Source organism: Argiope bruennichi, chromosome X1, assembly GCF_947563725.1.
Source record: "Argiope bruennichi chromosome X1, qqArgBrue1.1, whole genome shotgun sequence".
Taxonomy (NCBI): Eukaryota; Metazoa; Arthropoda; class Arachnida; order Araneae; family Araneidae; genus Argiope; species Argiope bruennichi.
The window spans coordinates 100,049,543-100,064,652 of NC_079162.1; the positions used below are offsets into that span (position 1 = coordinate 100,049,543).

The following is a 15,110-nucleotide window of genomic DNA, read 5'->3' on the forward strand; positions in this document are numbered from 1 at the left end:
AAAATAACGAATGTTTCAAATTAGAGGTCAGAACTGAACTGAAATTTAAAATTAATTGTAAAGTTTGTCTTGCATTTTTCGATGTATGACAGGATGCCAGCCAGATCTTGCTGAAATATCCATTTCTGCCTTACGAACATGTCATGAGCACTGCGAAGCAACTGATCCTTCAGCACACCAACATACTTGTCACCATTCATTGCTCCCTGTACAAAATGAAGTTGTCCAATTGACTAATATGACATGCACCCATACACCATTACGATTTCTAGGGGTTTTTATGTACGAACCAGGCATTCTGGCCTCATGCTGTCCTTTGCTTTACGCCAAACATAACCATGCTTGTCAGACATTAAAGAAAAGCGACTTTCTTCGCTGAATATAACTTGTCTTCATTCCGAAATACTCCAACTTCTGTGCACCTTGGCCCACTCCATTTTTTTCCGCATTGTTTTTGTCAATACTGGTTCTTTTCCTAGGTACTTGTGCCTTGTAATCAGCTTGACAGAGCCTCCTGCGAACTGTTCTGTGACTGGCAATGACAGACGTGGACTCATTCCATTCTCTTGCAAGTGTAACAGAACTTACAAATCTATTTTTTACGGCATAATAGTGTCAATGTAACATCAACACGTTTAGAAGATAACCTTGGCCGGCCACTTCTAGGCTTTTGATCTACGACTCCTACGCTTTGAATCTCTTTATAAGATGTAAATCAGTTGACTCACTGCAGTCGCACTGATGAGCAATCCTAACATTTGAAATGTTTTCTCGGTGTATTAAAATAATAGCTTGACGCTTCTCACGAGTTAATTCACACATTTTGAAAAGAAACGAACAGTTTAAGCTGAAAAGCAATGCACAGCGAAACGCACTTCGACAGCGCAACAAACGACATGAAATCCTTCGCAATTGGAGCGATTTTATAATGAACTACCGGGACAACGCAATCATTACAGTCTATTACTTCAGAATAGCTTGAAACTTCTCCACCACATTTATACAAGAAAATATCACTTTAAATGAAACAAATATTACTTTTGAGGGGCTTATTCTTGAAAAAACGTGAAATTTCTCAAACTTGCAATACTTTTGACCAGTAGTGTGTGTGTGCATATATATATATATATATATATATATATATATATATATATATATATATATATATATAATATAGTTTCCTATTTTGCATATCTTTTTTTCTCTAAAGTTGACAGGTGGATATTTTCTTTTTAAAAACTAGAATTAATGCATTCTCATTTGATTGAAAAATATTTAAAACAAATTAAATGTTGGTGATGTTTCTCTCATATATATTTGTATTTATATAGTTAATGTGTATTATATGAGTTTCTGTATCATATTTACATGTCCTTTTATTTATTTATTTGTTAAATTGGGTAAAATTTGTGGGAAAGTAATCAGTTTATTATCTTTTCTTAAGCTGTGATTTAATCTTTTTAATTATAGAGAAAAAGTGGAATTCTCTTTCAAACAATATCAAACAAATTCTTACCTTCCTGCAAGATTTAAAAGAATTTCAGGACTCTCAGCAATTGATGCAGAATTGGTTAACACAAAAAGAGAAAATGTTTCAAGTATTAGGGCCTATTGCATCAGAGCCACGAATGGTTACATCTCAGGTTCAGCAAGTACAGGTATTTAAATAAATTACTTTCTTTCAAATATATACTTATTTTGAAATATTTTGCTGTAATTTAATCAAATGTTTTAATTAATAATTTAATGTAATAATAGATGACAAAGGATGTAGTTGGAGGAAACATTCCAACATAGTGCTATACGTTTAGGTTTAAAAGCAGTTGCAAGTCACTTTTCAGTTCCTTTCTTAAAAATTGTAGTTATTGCAAAAACTTTCAATACAGAAGTTGTTCGTCATGATGAAACTGTAATTCGCCTAATTTGAAATTTTCTTATCACCCATGAAGGTGAGGTGAAATGCTTATAAGCCAGATAATAGCTACGAAACACGGGCAATTGCTTTTGTGTTGTGGTCTTGTTACTCGGCTGCGAACCACAAGGTCCCAGGTTCTATCCTCGCTCATAACAAACCGCTACAAAGGCTTGCCTTCCCAGAAGAATGGAAGAGTCCATCCAAATTATTTATTAGAACAAACAGATAAGTCTACATACTACACTGGAACTTTGGAGTCAAACTCAGTATAAATAATTTTTTTCCTTTTGTATTTTTAAAATGAAATTAATGATATAATCATTCAACTCGGCCAATGAGGAAGTCAGGAATTAATTACTTCGAGATTAAAAATTCAATAATAAACATGCACACAAAAAATTATATTTGTGTTATGTGCGCATCAAATGTGGGCAATTTCTATGCGTCAATTGTTCATTAAATAGCACATGAAAATAATTCACTTGAATTTGACACTTTGATACTTCAACCGAATAAAACTGAAAGTAGAAAATCAAACATACCTTCCTTCATGTTAATGGATGTTTATTTAGCCTGAAACGAGAAACATTAAGTGACTAATTAACTGAATAAGTAATTTAGAATGAAGTAGTTTCAAAATAAAGTTAAGGTTAGAAAGAAGTTATTGAATAAATTAAAACAATGCAAACAAAACAAAAAGAAGAAAATGCCAAAAGAAAAAGAACGGAGGGAAAAGCATATTTTTAAAAAAGTAATTTTATCAATGCACTGCAGCCTTGTTTACGAGATCCCCTTATATGTATATTGGTCTATGTAGAACATGAAAAAGATTTAGGTATTCATTTAGGGTAAGCACCATACTCGAAATGGAAATTTAGTGTTTCTTTATTATATATTGGTAGTTTATTTTTAGTTCTTGGAATATACCTTTTGTCTCTGACACTTGCGGCAAAGTCTGCAATATAACTGCCATTTTTCTGAGGTAATTTTTTATTGCAGAGTTTCAGGTATTTCTTGAAAAAAATTATATGCATTTATTACACTAATCTGAAATCTGTTTCATTTATTTTGTTAAAATGTATAGCATGATGAAAGTTAAGATTTTCAAATATTTATATCATGTTTAAAATTATACTATCCTGTCCTATCTGCCAGAACAAGCACATTCTAAGACACATTTAGTAAAATTAAAAAATGCTACTGCTTTTGAATTTTCTAGTTTAACACTGTTTAAAACAATAATTTTATTATGGGATAAGTTGAAGTAAAGAGATTTTTATCTTTTTTTTAGGTTATGAGGGATGAGTTTACATCACAAAAGTATTTAATTGATCGTCTAAATGAGTTATCAAAGACAATTATATTGCATTTACAAAATACTGGATCAAGCACTGCAAAAATCAATGAACAAATGGATATAATTCAGCAACAGTGGAACGCTATGTCTGGAAGATTAATCGACAGAGAAAAGAGTTTAGAAGCGGCTAGTAGTATTGTTAAAGATTTCCACAAGAACTTATCTGAATTGCAAGGGAAAGTACAGCTTGTTAGTGATAAATTCGATGCTTTGGAAGAAAAAGAAGTGACCTTAGAAATTCTTCTCAAGAAACTTTCGGTATGATACCTTTATTTATGTTTTAATAAGATTTCATCTTGAATATTTGGTCATTGTTGTAGGTTGAATATCAGGTTATTGTAGGTTTGAATAAAAGTAAATGTAAATTATGAAACTAATCGTGAGGCCTTTTTGTGTAACCTTTTCAGTATTTTAATTAGAACTGAACATGGAAATTCGCAAATTTGACTTATTTAATATGTGTACTGGTTCCTTTTGTAAGTTATGAAACGTTTGATAATTTTGCACATCTTAATTTAAATAAATCCCTTATCATGTCACTTCTATAATTTATACTATATACTCTTTGTATATAGCACACATGTTGCTGGCATCTATTCATTCATTTATGTTTAAAGATAAATTAAAAGTTAATTTTTCTATATAATTCTGATTGAATGATTTTATTCTTATGTTTTTGTACAGATAATGTTTGGCCAGGTAGAGAAGCTAGTTAGAATTTTAACTTTTATTATTTATTTAAATTGTGTTTAAAAATATTTTTTACTAAATGCAATTTGAAATATCTATGTTGTCACCTTATTATTATTTAGACAATTTCATAATTATATTGTAATTTATTTCTTGCACTGATTTGGAAAAACACTAAGTCTGAAATTTTCTGAAAATTCCTTAAATGTTAGTGCCTAAATATTGGTCATGTTTTGCTTCATGCTCAAGCTTTCTTTTGTGTCTTGCAATTTTTTTAACTTGAAATTCATCATACTGACTTTATACTTTACATCTTAGTCTGTAACTTATAACAGAATTATGAGTTGTTGTTTTTTAAATTTATTGATATAAAATGAAGTTACTATGTTTAAAACTGTTCACTTGTTATTTTATATACTTATAACATGGTATATGTTAATATAATAATAGGTTATATTATTTACTGATTTCTGTTAATATTACTGAAACTTTTTTCCTTATTTGAGACATCTGCAATGTTACACATTGCATTATAATTTTCTTTTATATAGGAAATGGAAGAAGAACTAGATAAACAAAGGCCTTTACTTGCTGATGCACAAAGTTTCTGTGAACAACTTTGTGATGTACTAACAGATTCGGCATCAAAAACTGAGATCAAGTACAAAATCAGTCTGATAGAGAAATCTTATGGCAATCTCAAGAAAAAAATCGGTACTTGAATATTTATTTGATCGTTATTGATTCTGTAATATATACTTAAATAAATATTATGCTGTAAAATTTACTTTAAAAATTAATTGAAGACTCTTGAGAACCTCAGTATATAATTTATACTCAGTTTTGTGCTTCAAATATTAAAAACGTTTATATGATGTAAAGATTAGCTTTGCATTTATAAATGCTAAAAAAATAAATTGCTTTATTTTTATATGCAGATAATAAAAAAGCTGAAGTTGAATCATCTTTAAAAGAAGATAAAGTATTTTTCAAAGTATGCGAGGAAATATGTTCATGGTTGAAGACTATTGAAACATCATTTTCTCATTCTGGTCCAATCTCAGCAGATTTATCAAAGTTATTAAAGGAGAAAGAAAATTATGAGGTATGAAGTATGATGTAAAATGTCAAATAATCAATTACATAAGAAGTGAAAAATTATACATTATATATAATGTTATGCAGTATTTTAAATAAAATAAAAAGAATTATTTCTTGTATATTGATTATATGAATATGATAAAAGTAATATTTTTCAATATGATGTAGTAATTTACCTAATGTTAAAATAAGGTAATTTACTGAAAAATATTTTAAAAATTTGGTTGTAAATCATGTATAATTGTTTAATAATTTGCTTTGGTGATCCCGGGAATTATAATTTCATTGTATTCATTTGTAATTTTTTAAAAATTCTTAAATATGAAATCAAAGATGTTTATTGAAATTGTTTTCTCAAGTGATTACTTTGCTGTGATGTATGTTGCAGGGGGGGGGAGGCTTGGTGACCGAGCGCCAATCTTTATTGCACCATGAAGATAGTATTTCTGCATTTATATTTTTGAAAACAGAAGTAAAAGAATGAGGTCAGGGAAGGAGTTGAATTTTGTTTTACGCACCTCTAACTTTTTCTTATGAAACTATATTTGTGAAATTATCAATTTCAATTTATCATGAAAAATATCCGAATTTTATATCAAGAATGTTTTTAATTAGCGAAGGAATGCTGTAAAGCAAAAGGAGTAGAATTGAGATTGTATTAATAAGGCTGTTTTGCAACCTATTATAAAATATATGAAAATACATTTGAGTGCGTTATTTAATTAGTTCTTGTATTCATGTAAGATCATAAATGTTCTTTTTTCAGAGCTTCTATAAGGATATTATGAATAAAGAACACGAAGTTTATTTGTGTTTGAGCAAAGGGTCTGATATGGTAAATAAACTGTCAGGCAAACAAGAATCTTCCTTAAGAGCAAAATTGGATTCCATTAAAAAGCAGTTTGAAAAGATAAAGAAGAATGCCATTGACAGGTCTGGTGATCTTATTAATTATTTTCTTTGGTATCTGTAATTAATGAAATATTCCAAGTTTTGTTTATGCAGTTAAGTCGTTTAATATAAAGGTAATTTATAATTACATAAATTTTTCTGTTGCCATTATTTTACCTGTATATCAAATATTTTGTTTTCTTATATATTCATAGATGTAGTTAATCTTTGCAGTGAAACGCTGCAGTTTCAACTCTTATGTTTGTATATGTATTAATCAACTCGCGCTATTAGATTTAATACATTTGATGACGCAGAGTGCATTTATTTAGGTGGTAAAAAAATTAGAAGTTCAAGAGATTAAAAAATAACTAACCATTTATTAAGTATTTAAGATTTAGCAAATTCAACCTAAGATACCTAAAAACGAACAAACAAGACATATCAAATCCATTCCTCTTATATTGTAGAAAAATTTTAATAAATGTAAATTTTCATAAATATAAGAATGCACAAACGCATTATTGCGAAATATGCACGCGAAATATTTCTATTTTTGGAATGACCTTATTACAAAGAAACAATCAGAAATTAGTCATGATTCAGAAGCTATCTTGCTGCTACTTAACATAACATTGTTAGATGGATATTTATTTTTGTTTACAATTTTAGAATCAAAAAACCTTGGAAGTGAAACAAAAAGTAAATACAATATGTGAAGGCACAAAAATAAAGTTTTGTCAAACAATATTTAAAAAATAATTCTGTTGATGTTAATGAAAATATTTTGTAAGAAAGTGATAGTGCACTTATTAATATTTTTTCCGAACTCTTGCGGTTATTTTGCATGAAATTTTTATTTATTTTTGAAATTTGAATGGAACAACAGTTTGTTTTACAATATAATTATATTTTCCTTCATATTAAGGCAATTCGGACTAGTTTTAGTTTTCTTCATATGATTTTTAAAATTTTCATTCGTCTTAGAGTTGTTTTATTTATCGGTTTTATATTAAAAATTCATTGAATGATATAATATTGAAATATAGTATTAAATTGAAATGGGGTAATTCTGTTCTCTAGAAATTTAGGTGTTATTTTAAAATTATCAATTTTACACACCAACTGAATCGTCTTATATATATCAAATAAAAGTAATACATATACTCATAGGAGAAATTATTTTATTTTCATACGCGCCATAAGTTTTGTGTGGATATGAAGATGATTCAGATTCTAATTTACTTCAGCCGATCTATTGCATAAATTCATCTGTAATTTTTGTGAACAAGGATTAATAGTATTTTTATCATTAAAGGGTGTATGTATTAGCTTAAAATTGTAATGGGATGATAATTTCTTTATATTTTGAGAAAGAAGATATATTCTATTTGACATCCTTCTTGTTTAAATGTGAAAAAATATTCATTCATAATTTTTAACAGGCATTTTTATTTATATATTTTTGTTTGTTACAGGCACACTAGTCTTCGTAGTTGCTATGAAAACTGTAAAAGGTATCAGTCTGCTGTGGATACCTTTATTCCTTGGCTCCAAGATGTCGAGGAAAGATTTCATAATATAAAACCATCAAACTTAAGGCGTGAAACGTTAAGCAAACAGTTAAAAGAAACGCAGGTAATTATTTGTGAAATTAAAATTACAAGACATGTATAACTAATTTATACAGTCCTTTTACATTTCCATGCTGTAGATGTATTATTTGTGTTATGTTTCAAATCCTTATCAGCTACAATTATATATATATATGCTTATAACTTTCTCTTATCAGTGTCTCAAAATTCTTTTAGGTGGTTTAAACATTTGCGGAATGTTATATATAGTTAAACCTCATCAGGGCTAATTAATAAACATGTTTTTTAAAGCTGTTATTCTTTCGTGTTTATTTTAGTAAACTTTTCAAATCAATCATGACTGTTCCTTTTAAGATCCGGGGACTTAACATTTTTGGATAACACTAAAGGCTGGTGCGCTGAAAGATGAGCGGTTATTACGCCTCCTAAACCACGAATGATCTCACTTTTACTAAATATAAACTTCTTCTTTTTGCACCTTTCCTCTTACCCCTTTTTTGACGAAGTCTGCTGATGCATGTGCAAAAAGTGGAGGATTTCCGTATCCGAGAATTAACAGTAACTACTTTAATATAAAAACAAATTAAAAACTGCGAACAGCAGTAGCCTTTATGTAAGGAATTATCGTTATGTTAATTAGGTAAAAAATTTTATTATTTACATAAGCAGTTGTGGAATTGAAAATGTGACCATGCATTTTATCACTGAACTCTTGTATTTTCTAATTAGTTTAACTGTATGCGGTAAGTGACTGGATCTGAAAATGGTGGTTTTGATTCAACGATGGAATAAGGGGGGGGGAGGCTATTCACTGACACACACATGTATATATATAAAATTAAAATTGATAATTAACAATTTTTGCAAAATAAGTTTTAAAATATTTTTAAAAATTGATTAAAAATGGACAAACAATGTACAGCAATTAAACTGGTATCATTGAAAAGTTAATTTTTTGAATTTCAAGATGTTACAACATTTTTTTCTGTTTTTTAAGACTCAGCAGTTTTTGGAGAAAAAAGTCAAATTTTCATTTAATTTCTAATTAATTAAAATTTCAAAAAAAAATAGTTCTAAGGTGCACATATTTACTTTCCAGAGTCAAATTTGGTAGCTATAGGTACAATGCAGTTCCCATTCCTTTTGGATCATCATTTCAGTGCCTCTTTTTTAATGGTTAATCGTAACAAATATTAAATTATTATTGTCTCTGGATCCGCTGCTGCCCCCATGGAAGGCTTCCACTCTCAGTTGGGAATTATAACAACCCTACTGGAAACTTGTGGTCTAACCATATGTCTTTTAGAACAATAACACACACACATTTATCTCCATTAGCTACTAACTTTAGCTGAATAAATTATTTAATTGTTATTTAAATTTGTTTTATATATAATAAAAAGATAATAAAAGTCATTGAATATCATGATTTTTAGCATGCTTTATTCTGAATAAAAAAATTTAATTCTGAACGAATATATTTATTTGCTGATGTTTTTTTTTTCTTTGTGTGTATCTAACTAGTTCATTTCTTAGTCTTTTTTATGATTAATTCTTTGAAAGGTTACATTAAGTGTATGAATTTAAAGTTGATTAGTATATTTAAATCAATACAAATAATCAGATGTGCGACTCAGCTGATTGCAGAAGGTATCCAGTGTTTAATACAATAGAAGCAAACTAAATATTAAAAAAAATTCAGCTCACTTCTTTAAAAAAAAAAAAAAATGCTAGATACGCATGTCTTACTCTCTGCTCACTGAGAACAAGTGTACCATATATTCTTCCAACTGCTTGCTCCGAAAGAATATCCAGAAATCTGTTCTATAAGATTGAGGCAAAATTACCTTTCCAACAACTCTGTAAACATAATCAATTAAATGCCCCTAAACACATAAATCTAAGAAAAGGCTTGTGTATTTCTTTTTCACAAATGTGACTTTGGTCTTCAGAAACATCATTCTTGTACCACCTTGTAAGGATTTTAGAGGTCTGAGAAAGATTCTCTTTTGCTTTAGAAAGGCCAGTTAGCTTGTCCATCAGTTTTATAACCGTACAATGCAGTTTTAAAATATAACGGGGAAAAAAACACGTCATTTAGTAACTTCTCGTAAAGATCACATTCTTCCAAGAAAGAGGGATAACTTCCCTCCCATTCCACCGTAGGACATTGACAGTCATAAAAATGTAAGAGGTAATTCAGTGGAGTCAAAGCTTCAAAAAAAGAAATTGCGTGTCTGTACCAAGTTTACTTAGTTTCTAAAGGCAAAGCAAATTCTAAAAAATCTCTGCTAGAGCATGTCGTATTTTTTATTATTATTTTAGTATTATTTTATATGTAAAAGAGCCCGCTTGCCTTCTCCCGCTCGGAGAAGTTGGCAGCATGGTCAATTCGCTATAGTTTGTGCATGAATTGTTTACAAGCCTAAAATTTATCTGTCAGTTTGGAAAGTGCTGAATCATTTTCAATTAGCCTTGCTCATCCCATAGTAATGGTGCTGTTTTATTAAGTTGGTTTTTTTTTTTATTTACCTACAATATTTACTACTTACAGTATACATATTCAACTGTTTGTTGCATTATAACGATACAACATTAAAGCAAGATTTAGACATATTTTCAATTAAAAATGTGACAAGAATCTTACATTTTAAAAATAATTAGTCGAATTATATATATTTCGATTTATTATTTGGTAGATTATTGAATATCATGATGAATATTTACATGAAACATTGTTTATAAAAAGAAATACGCAGGTAGTTTCTTCATTACTCTGTTTTCAATTTTGATGAATAATTAATTTATTTAAGCTTTATTTTGTTATTTCAATATTTATTTGATGACAAGTTTAACATAGAGGTTTTAGTACTTGAATCTTGTAACATATCTTTTGACAGGAGAGAAAACAGTAACTTCTGAAAAATGCTCCTGTGCATGACAATTTGTATTATTGTAAAATGAGCCTATTGAGTACTGTTGTATATAGTCTCTAATTTTATTTATTTGAATCAAATTCTCATAATTTGAAGAAAGATATTTTTTTTTCTTTGTTATTGCATCGGAATTTGTAATGAATTTGATTTTTATGAATATTTTGTAAATATTAAATGAATTCTGGGCATTCAAATATCATATCTTGTACATTATAACTAAAATCCATTTTTTTAAATATTACATATTTATGCAACTTTTATTTTAATTGCCTCACCCCATGTTGCTTAAATTTTCATTTATTTGAAAAATATCTTTATTTTAGAGAAAAAAGATATTTCAAACCTTTAAATATGTTATTTTTTGTATAGGCATTGAAAAGCGAACTGTCTGTTCATTATCAAGAATTTCAAAATATTCAGCAAGTTGGAGAAGACATTATTTCATCTTGCGAGACTGACAAAGAACCAACAAAAAAGCAGCTGATAAGTTTGAAGAAAAAATGGAATGATCTTAACACAGGTATGGCAAAATGTATAAATTTGTCATCATTAGACATTCACTTTGGTAATATTAGGATGTATTTTTGGTCATAATTTTTTTCACAGTGAAATGAAAATCAGTTCGTAACAGACTTTGTCATAATTTCTTTCTTTATATCTAAATGTTTTTTTTAATTTAGATATCACTGATTTTTTATAGGTACAATGGACGCTGCTTTTGTGATCGCAGTTAATCGATCTCTTATCATTATTATCATTCTCTTCTCTCACACTCTTTTTGCATTATCAAAATTCTTTGGTGCCGAATCGTCGTGTTCAGGTCACATGAAAACATTCATTCAGTGTAATCACTACATCGTTTAATGCTATCAATTTTAAAATAAATAATTAACTGATCTTTCATTTTCACCCAGCGTTAATGATTGACTATTGTGGGAATATGTTGCTCTCATTGTAAAGAAACATTTGGAAATTATCTTTCTCTTGCGATAGAAGTTCACACAGGCGGCGGTAGTAGGGGGGCGATTTCCCCCCCCCCCTCGTCGGCCAGAGATTGAGAATTTCGTTGGCAGAAGTGTTCACTACTTCAAAATGGTTGTAGAAAGTTGCGTATTATCGAATATGATTATTTAAAATCCATCTTAAAGTTAGTATATTGTAAACAGTCGAAATATCCAAGTAATGGTTAAAGTGCTTTGACTATATTTGGCAAAATAATGGATAGGATGGTAGGTCAATATTATGCCGTATTCTGCGGTCGATTTCTGATAGACGGACTAAGAACTGAATGCAATGGATGTCGAAGACATTAAGTTCACAGATTTTCATACATCTGATTCAAATATCTTTCATTAAGCTTATAATTTGTAGTAGCAATATAACCGACAAGGTAACAAGTGAATAAGATATCGACAAGGTGATAGTCTCATTTTTCTGGCAATTTTGGACGGCCGACTATGAACTGAATGTAATGAATGTCGAATACTATATCCGCAGATTTTCAGACATTTGATTCAAATGTCATTCATGAAACTTTTAATTTGCACTACTTTTGGAAATATTACCGACAAGGCGACATGTGAATAAGACATAAGACATGTCGCATTTTGTCAAAAAATTTTGATCGGTCGACTAAGAATTCAATGCGATGGATGTCGACGACGTTAAGTCCAATTTCTCAGTCATCTGATTTAAGTCTTATAATGTTCGTTCAGCATATAATTTATACTATATTTAGCAGAATAATCAATAAGCTAGCAAGTGTATAAGACGTGACATTTTACCGACTAATCTTTGTCTTTCGGCTGAGTTTTTATCATAGATTATGGAAGAAAAAAAAATTGTTTTCATCGAGCACTTCGATTACCTGCCAATAGAATTATTAGAGAAATTGATGCTTTTATATTCATGAATAAGACGACAGAGTTGTTTTCCATAATTCGTCACTCAAATTCAAGTTCTAAAATTAATCGCCATCTTATTCATCTAATTGTTACTTTCTCGGTAACGAACTGATAAATTTATTTTATCCTTTTCACTGAGAATTGTCTGATTAAAATCTAGTAAATGGTTAAACTAAATTGAATAAAACACTCTTTTCTTTTGACACTCTTGTGAATATGCGTGCGAAAAAGAATTATTTTCCTGTAACCAAATAATGTAAATTCGTTATAAATCACTGGAGTAATTTAACTGTATAATTGTAAATTAAGTTTATGTAACAGTAAAATATCTGTTTCCTTTTGCAATCTAATTTATCAGGCTACCATTATTACACAAAATAAATATTATCGACTGCAATTGACGACAAAAAAAATAAGTATTTGTAGTATGGTAGCTTTTTAGCTACACTAAAAGAGTTTATCCAAGTATACACTAATTTGTTAAATAAATTACTACCTAAATTCTTCAGACTTTGCATTCAATACTATGTGATCGAGGAACGTATCGTTTATATATTTTTTTCTTTCATTTAATATTCGTAGCAAAAATTATATAATTTCAGATGCTCCTAAATTTTGAATAAACTTTGATTAAAGATGTCTTGATAAAAAGATGATTAAAATAGTTATTCATAGAATATTCATAAATAACACAGTAACCTCTTGACATACAAATTTACTTAACTTCCGAATTAGATGGCCGATCTTATTCATGACACAATTATTATTATTTTAATCCCTAGAATAATATAAGGGCATTTGAGGTAATGATGATAAATTTTTGAGGAAGGATAAATTTTTTGAAGAAAACCATCCAAATAAAAGCCATTAAAGCCAAAATGTATCAAGCACATGATATTTTAAAACCCGATGCACAGCATTATTCAGCAATTTTTTAAAAAAATAATACAGATACGAACAATATATCAGTGAACCCTTAAGGAATAATAGGGGATGAGCAACAATTATAGAATATTTTTAATTGTGATTTTTGAAAAAATAAAATTTATAGCCTGAAAGTCAATGCTTTTTTTCCTTCTTTACCTTTATTATGATAAAAAATTTAGTTGATTATATCCTCTTCGGTTAATTTTATCATAATTTTTAAGCTCCAAAATATCACATTAAGCGGCATGTACTATATCTAGAATTCTATGTAATCAAACAGTGACAGATTTCTAACTAGACAACTGTCTAAGGCAACTAACTTGAGGAGTGAGTACAAGCAGTTCAGTTACAACGAAGTTTTTAACATAATTGCTAAATAAATTTGTAAAAAACACAAATTTTATGAACTACAAAATATTAGGATGTTAACATTTTTCCCATCTAATTGGTCAAGTTCATCTGTTTCATTACATTAACTTCGTAGCTGAATAGAACTATGAATGTATTATGTTTTTCATCTATTATTGTATGAATGTATTATGTTTTTCATCTATCTATATATATAAATATCTATTTTAGATGTCAGTACCAAAGTTCAATCTCTTGAAGATTTGTTCCAAACAGTACTCGAATTTGAAGAAAACTTGCGTGATATTCAACATGGAGTCCAACGTCTGGAAGATAAAATGTGTTCTCATGATGCTTTAGGTGATGTTTCATGTGATCCTGTATTGCTGGATTGTCTAAAAGTAGGTCTCAAAATTTTTCTTTATTGAAAACCTTATAAATATTAATTCCCTATTTTTGTTGCTGTTTTTGCTAATAATGTTGCATATAATTGTGAAATTCTTTAAAATCTATTCTCGAATAATTAATAATAATAATAATCTCGAATACAGTTTTTTTTTTTTTGTCATTTTATTTTTCGAATTATTTCTAATATTTCCTCATTACTTTTTTAATTTTGTCTATATCATATAGTTTGTTTCATGTGTTACTTTTTCTTCATATGTAAGAATTATTTTTACTATTCATTATAAGCTTATAGAACTTTACTGAGGCTCTGTAACTATCATTCCTAGTTACTAGTCATCAATTCAGCAACAATTTGAATTAATATATTTTTTTTTCACTAAATACTGATATAAAGACTCTGAAAACTTTTCTTATTTTTACTACTTTGTCAAGCATTAATTTTCATTATGTGCCAGATTTTTATAAAATTTCTTTCAGTCTAAAATGGTTTTGTTGATATTGAATTTATGTTTTGTTACTTTATAGCCCAATTTGAATTGTAAATATGCCGATTTTTTATCATTGTTGTAATGTAAAAAGAGGCAGATTATATGAACTATATGAAGACATGTATATACAGATAAATATGCATATTAAATTTATTATAGGTACTTTCATATTATTATAAGAAATTTACTGAGATTTATATTCATAGTACTTTGGCCTTTTTAAACTGAAAATTTTTGTACAAATTGGTTCATATGCAAATTACAATTGAAAATTGGTTCATATGCAAAAATTGTATCATAATTTAATTATAATTCATTGATCAATCACTATTAACATGTATTGCATTTAATATAATGCTACATTAATTTAAAAGTGCTCCTTTTGACACAAAGAATTAATTGTATAGGAAAAGTCACCATGTGGTAATAATTTTTAAATTTTTGTTATATTTAATTTGATTTCCAAATTACTTCAAAATCAACAAGTTATTTAAAGATGTAATAGACTTGTGAAATTTTGTTTTGTATATTTTTAAATATCTGTAACTAG

General features: G+C 28.5%; 1 protein-coding gene across 6 annotated transcripts in view; it reads left to right on the forward strand.

Annotated features, from left to right (window-relative positions):
- The window catches only part of LOC129958976 (microtubule-actin cross-linking factor 1-like), a 320,795-nt gene that overhangs the window by 258,061 nt on the left and 47,624 nt on the right, over positions 1-15,110 (forward strand). For all 6 annotated transcript variants that reach the window (XM_056071738.1, XM_056071741.1, XM_056071742.1 and 3 more), the window contains 8 exons: positions 1,471-1,658; positions 3,207-3,530; positions 4,514-4,676; positions 4,901-5,067; positions 5,830-5,996; positions 7,433-7,592; positions 10,855-11,005; positions 13,896-14,065. In XM_056071738.1, coding sequence (XP_055927713.1) covers positions 1,471-1,658; positions 3,207-3,530; positions 4,514-4,676; positions 4,901-5,067; positions 5,830-5,996; positions 7,433-7,592; positions 10,855-11,005; positions 13,896-14,065 — 1,490 coding nt within the window. The remainder of the gene's footprint in view (positions 1-1,470; positions 1,659-3,206; positions 3,531-4,513; positions 4,677-4,900; positions 5,068-5,829; positions 5,997-7,432; positions 7,593-10,854; positions 11,006-13,895; positions 14,066-15,110) is intronic.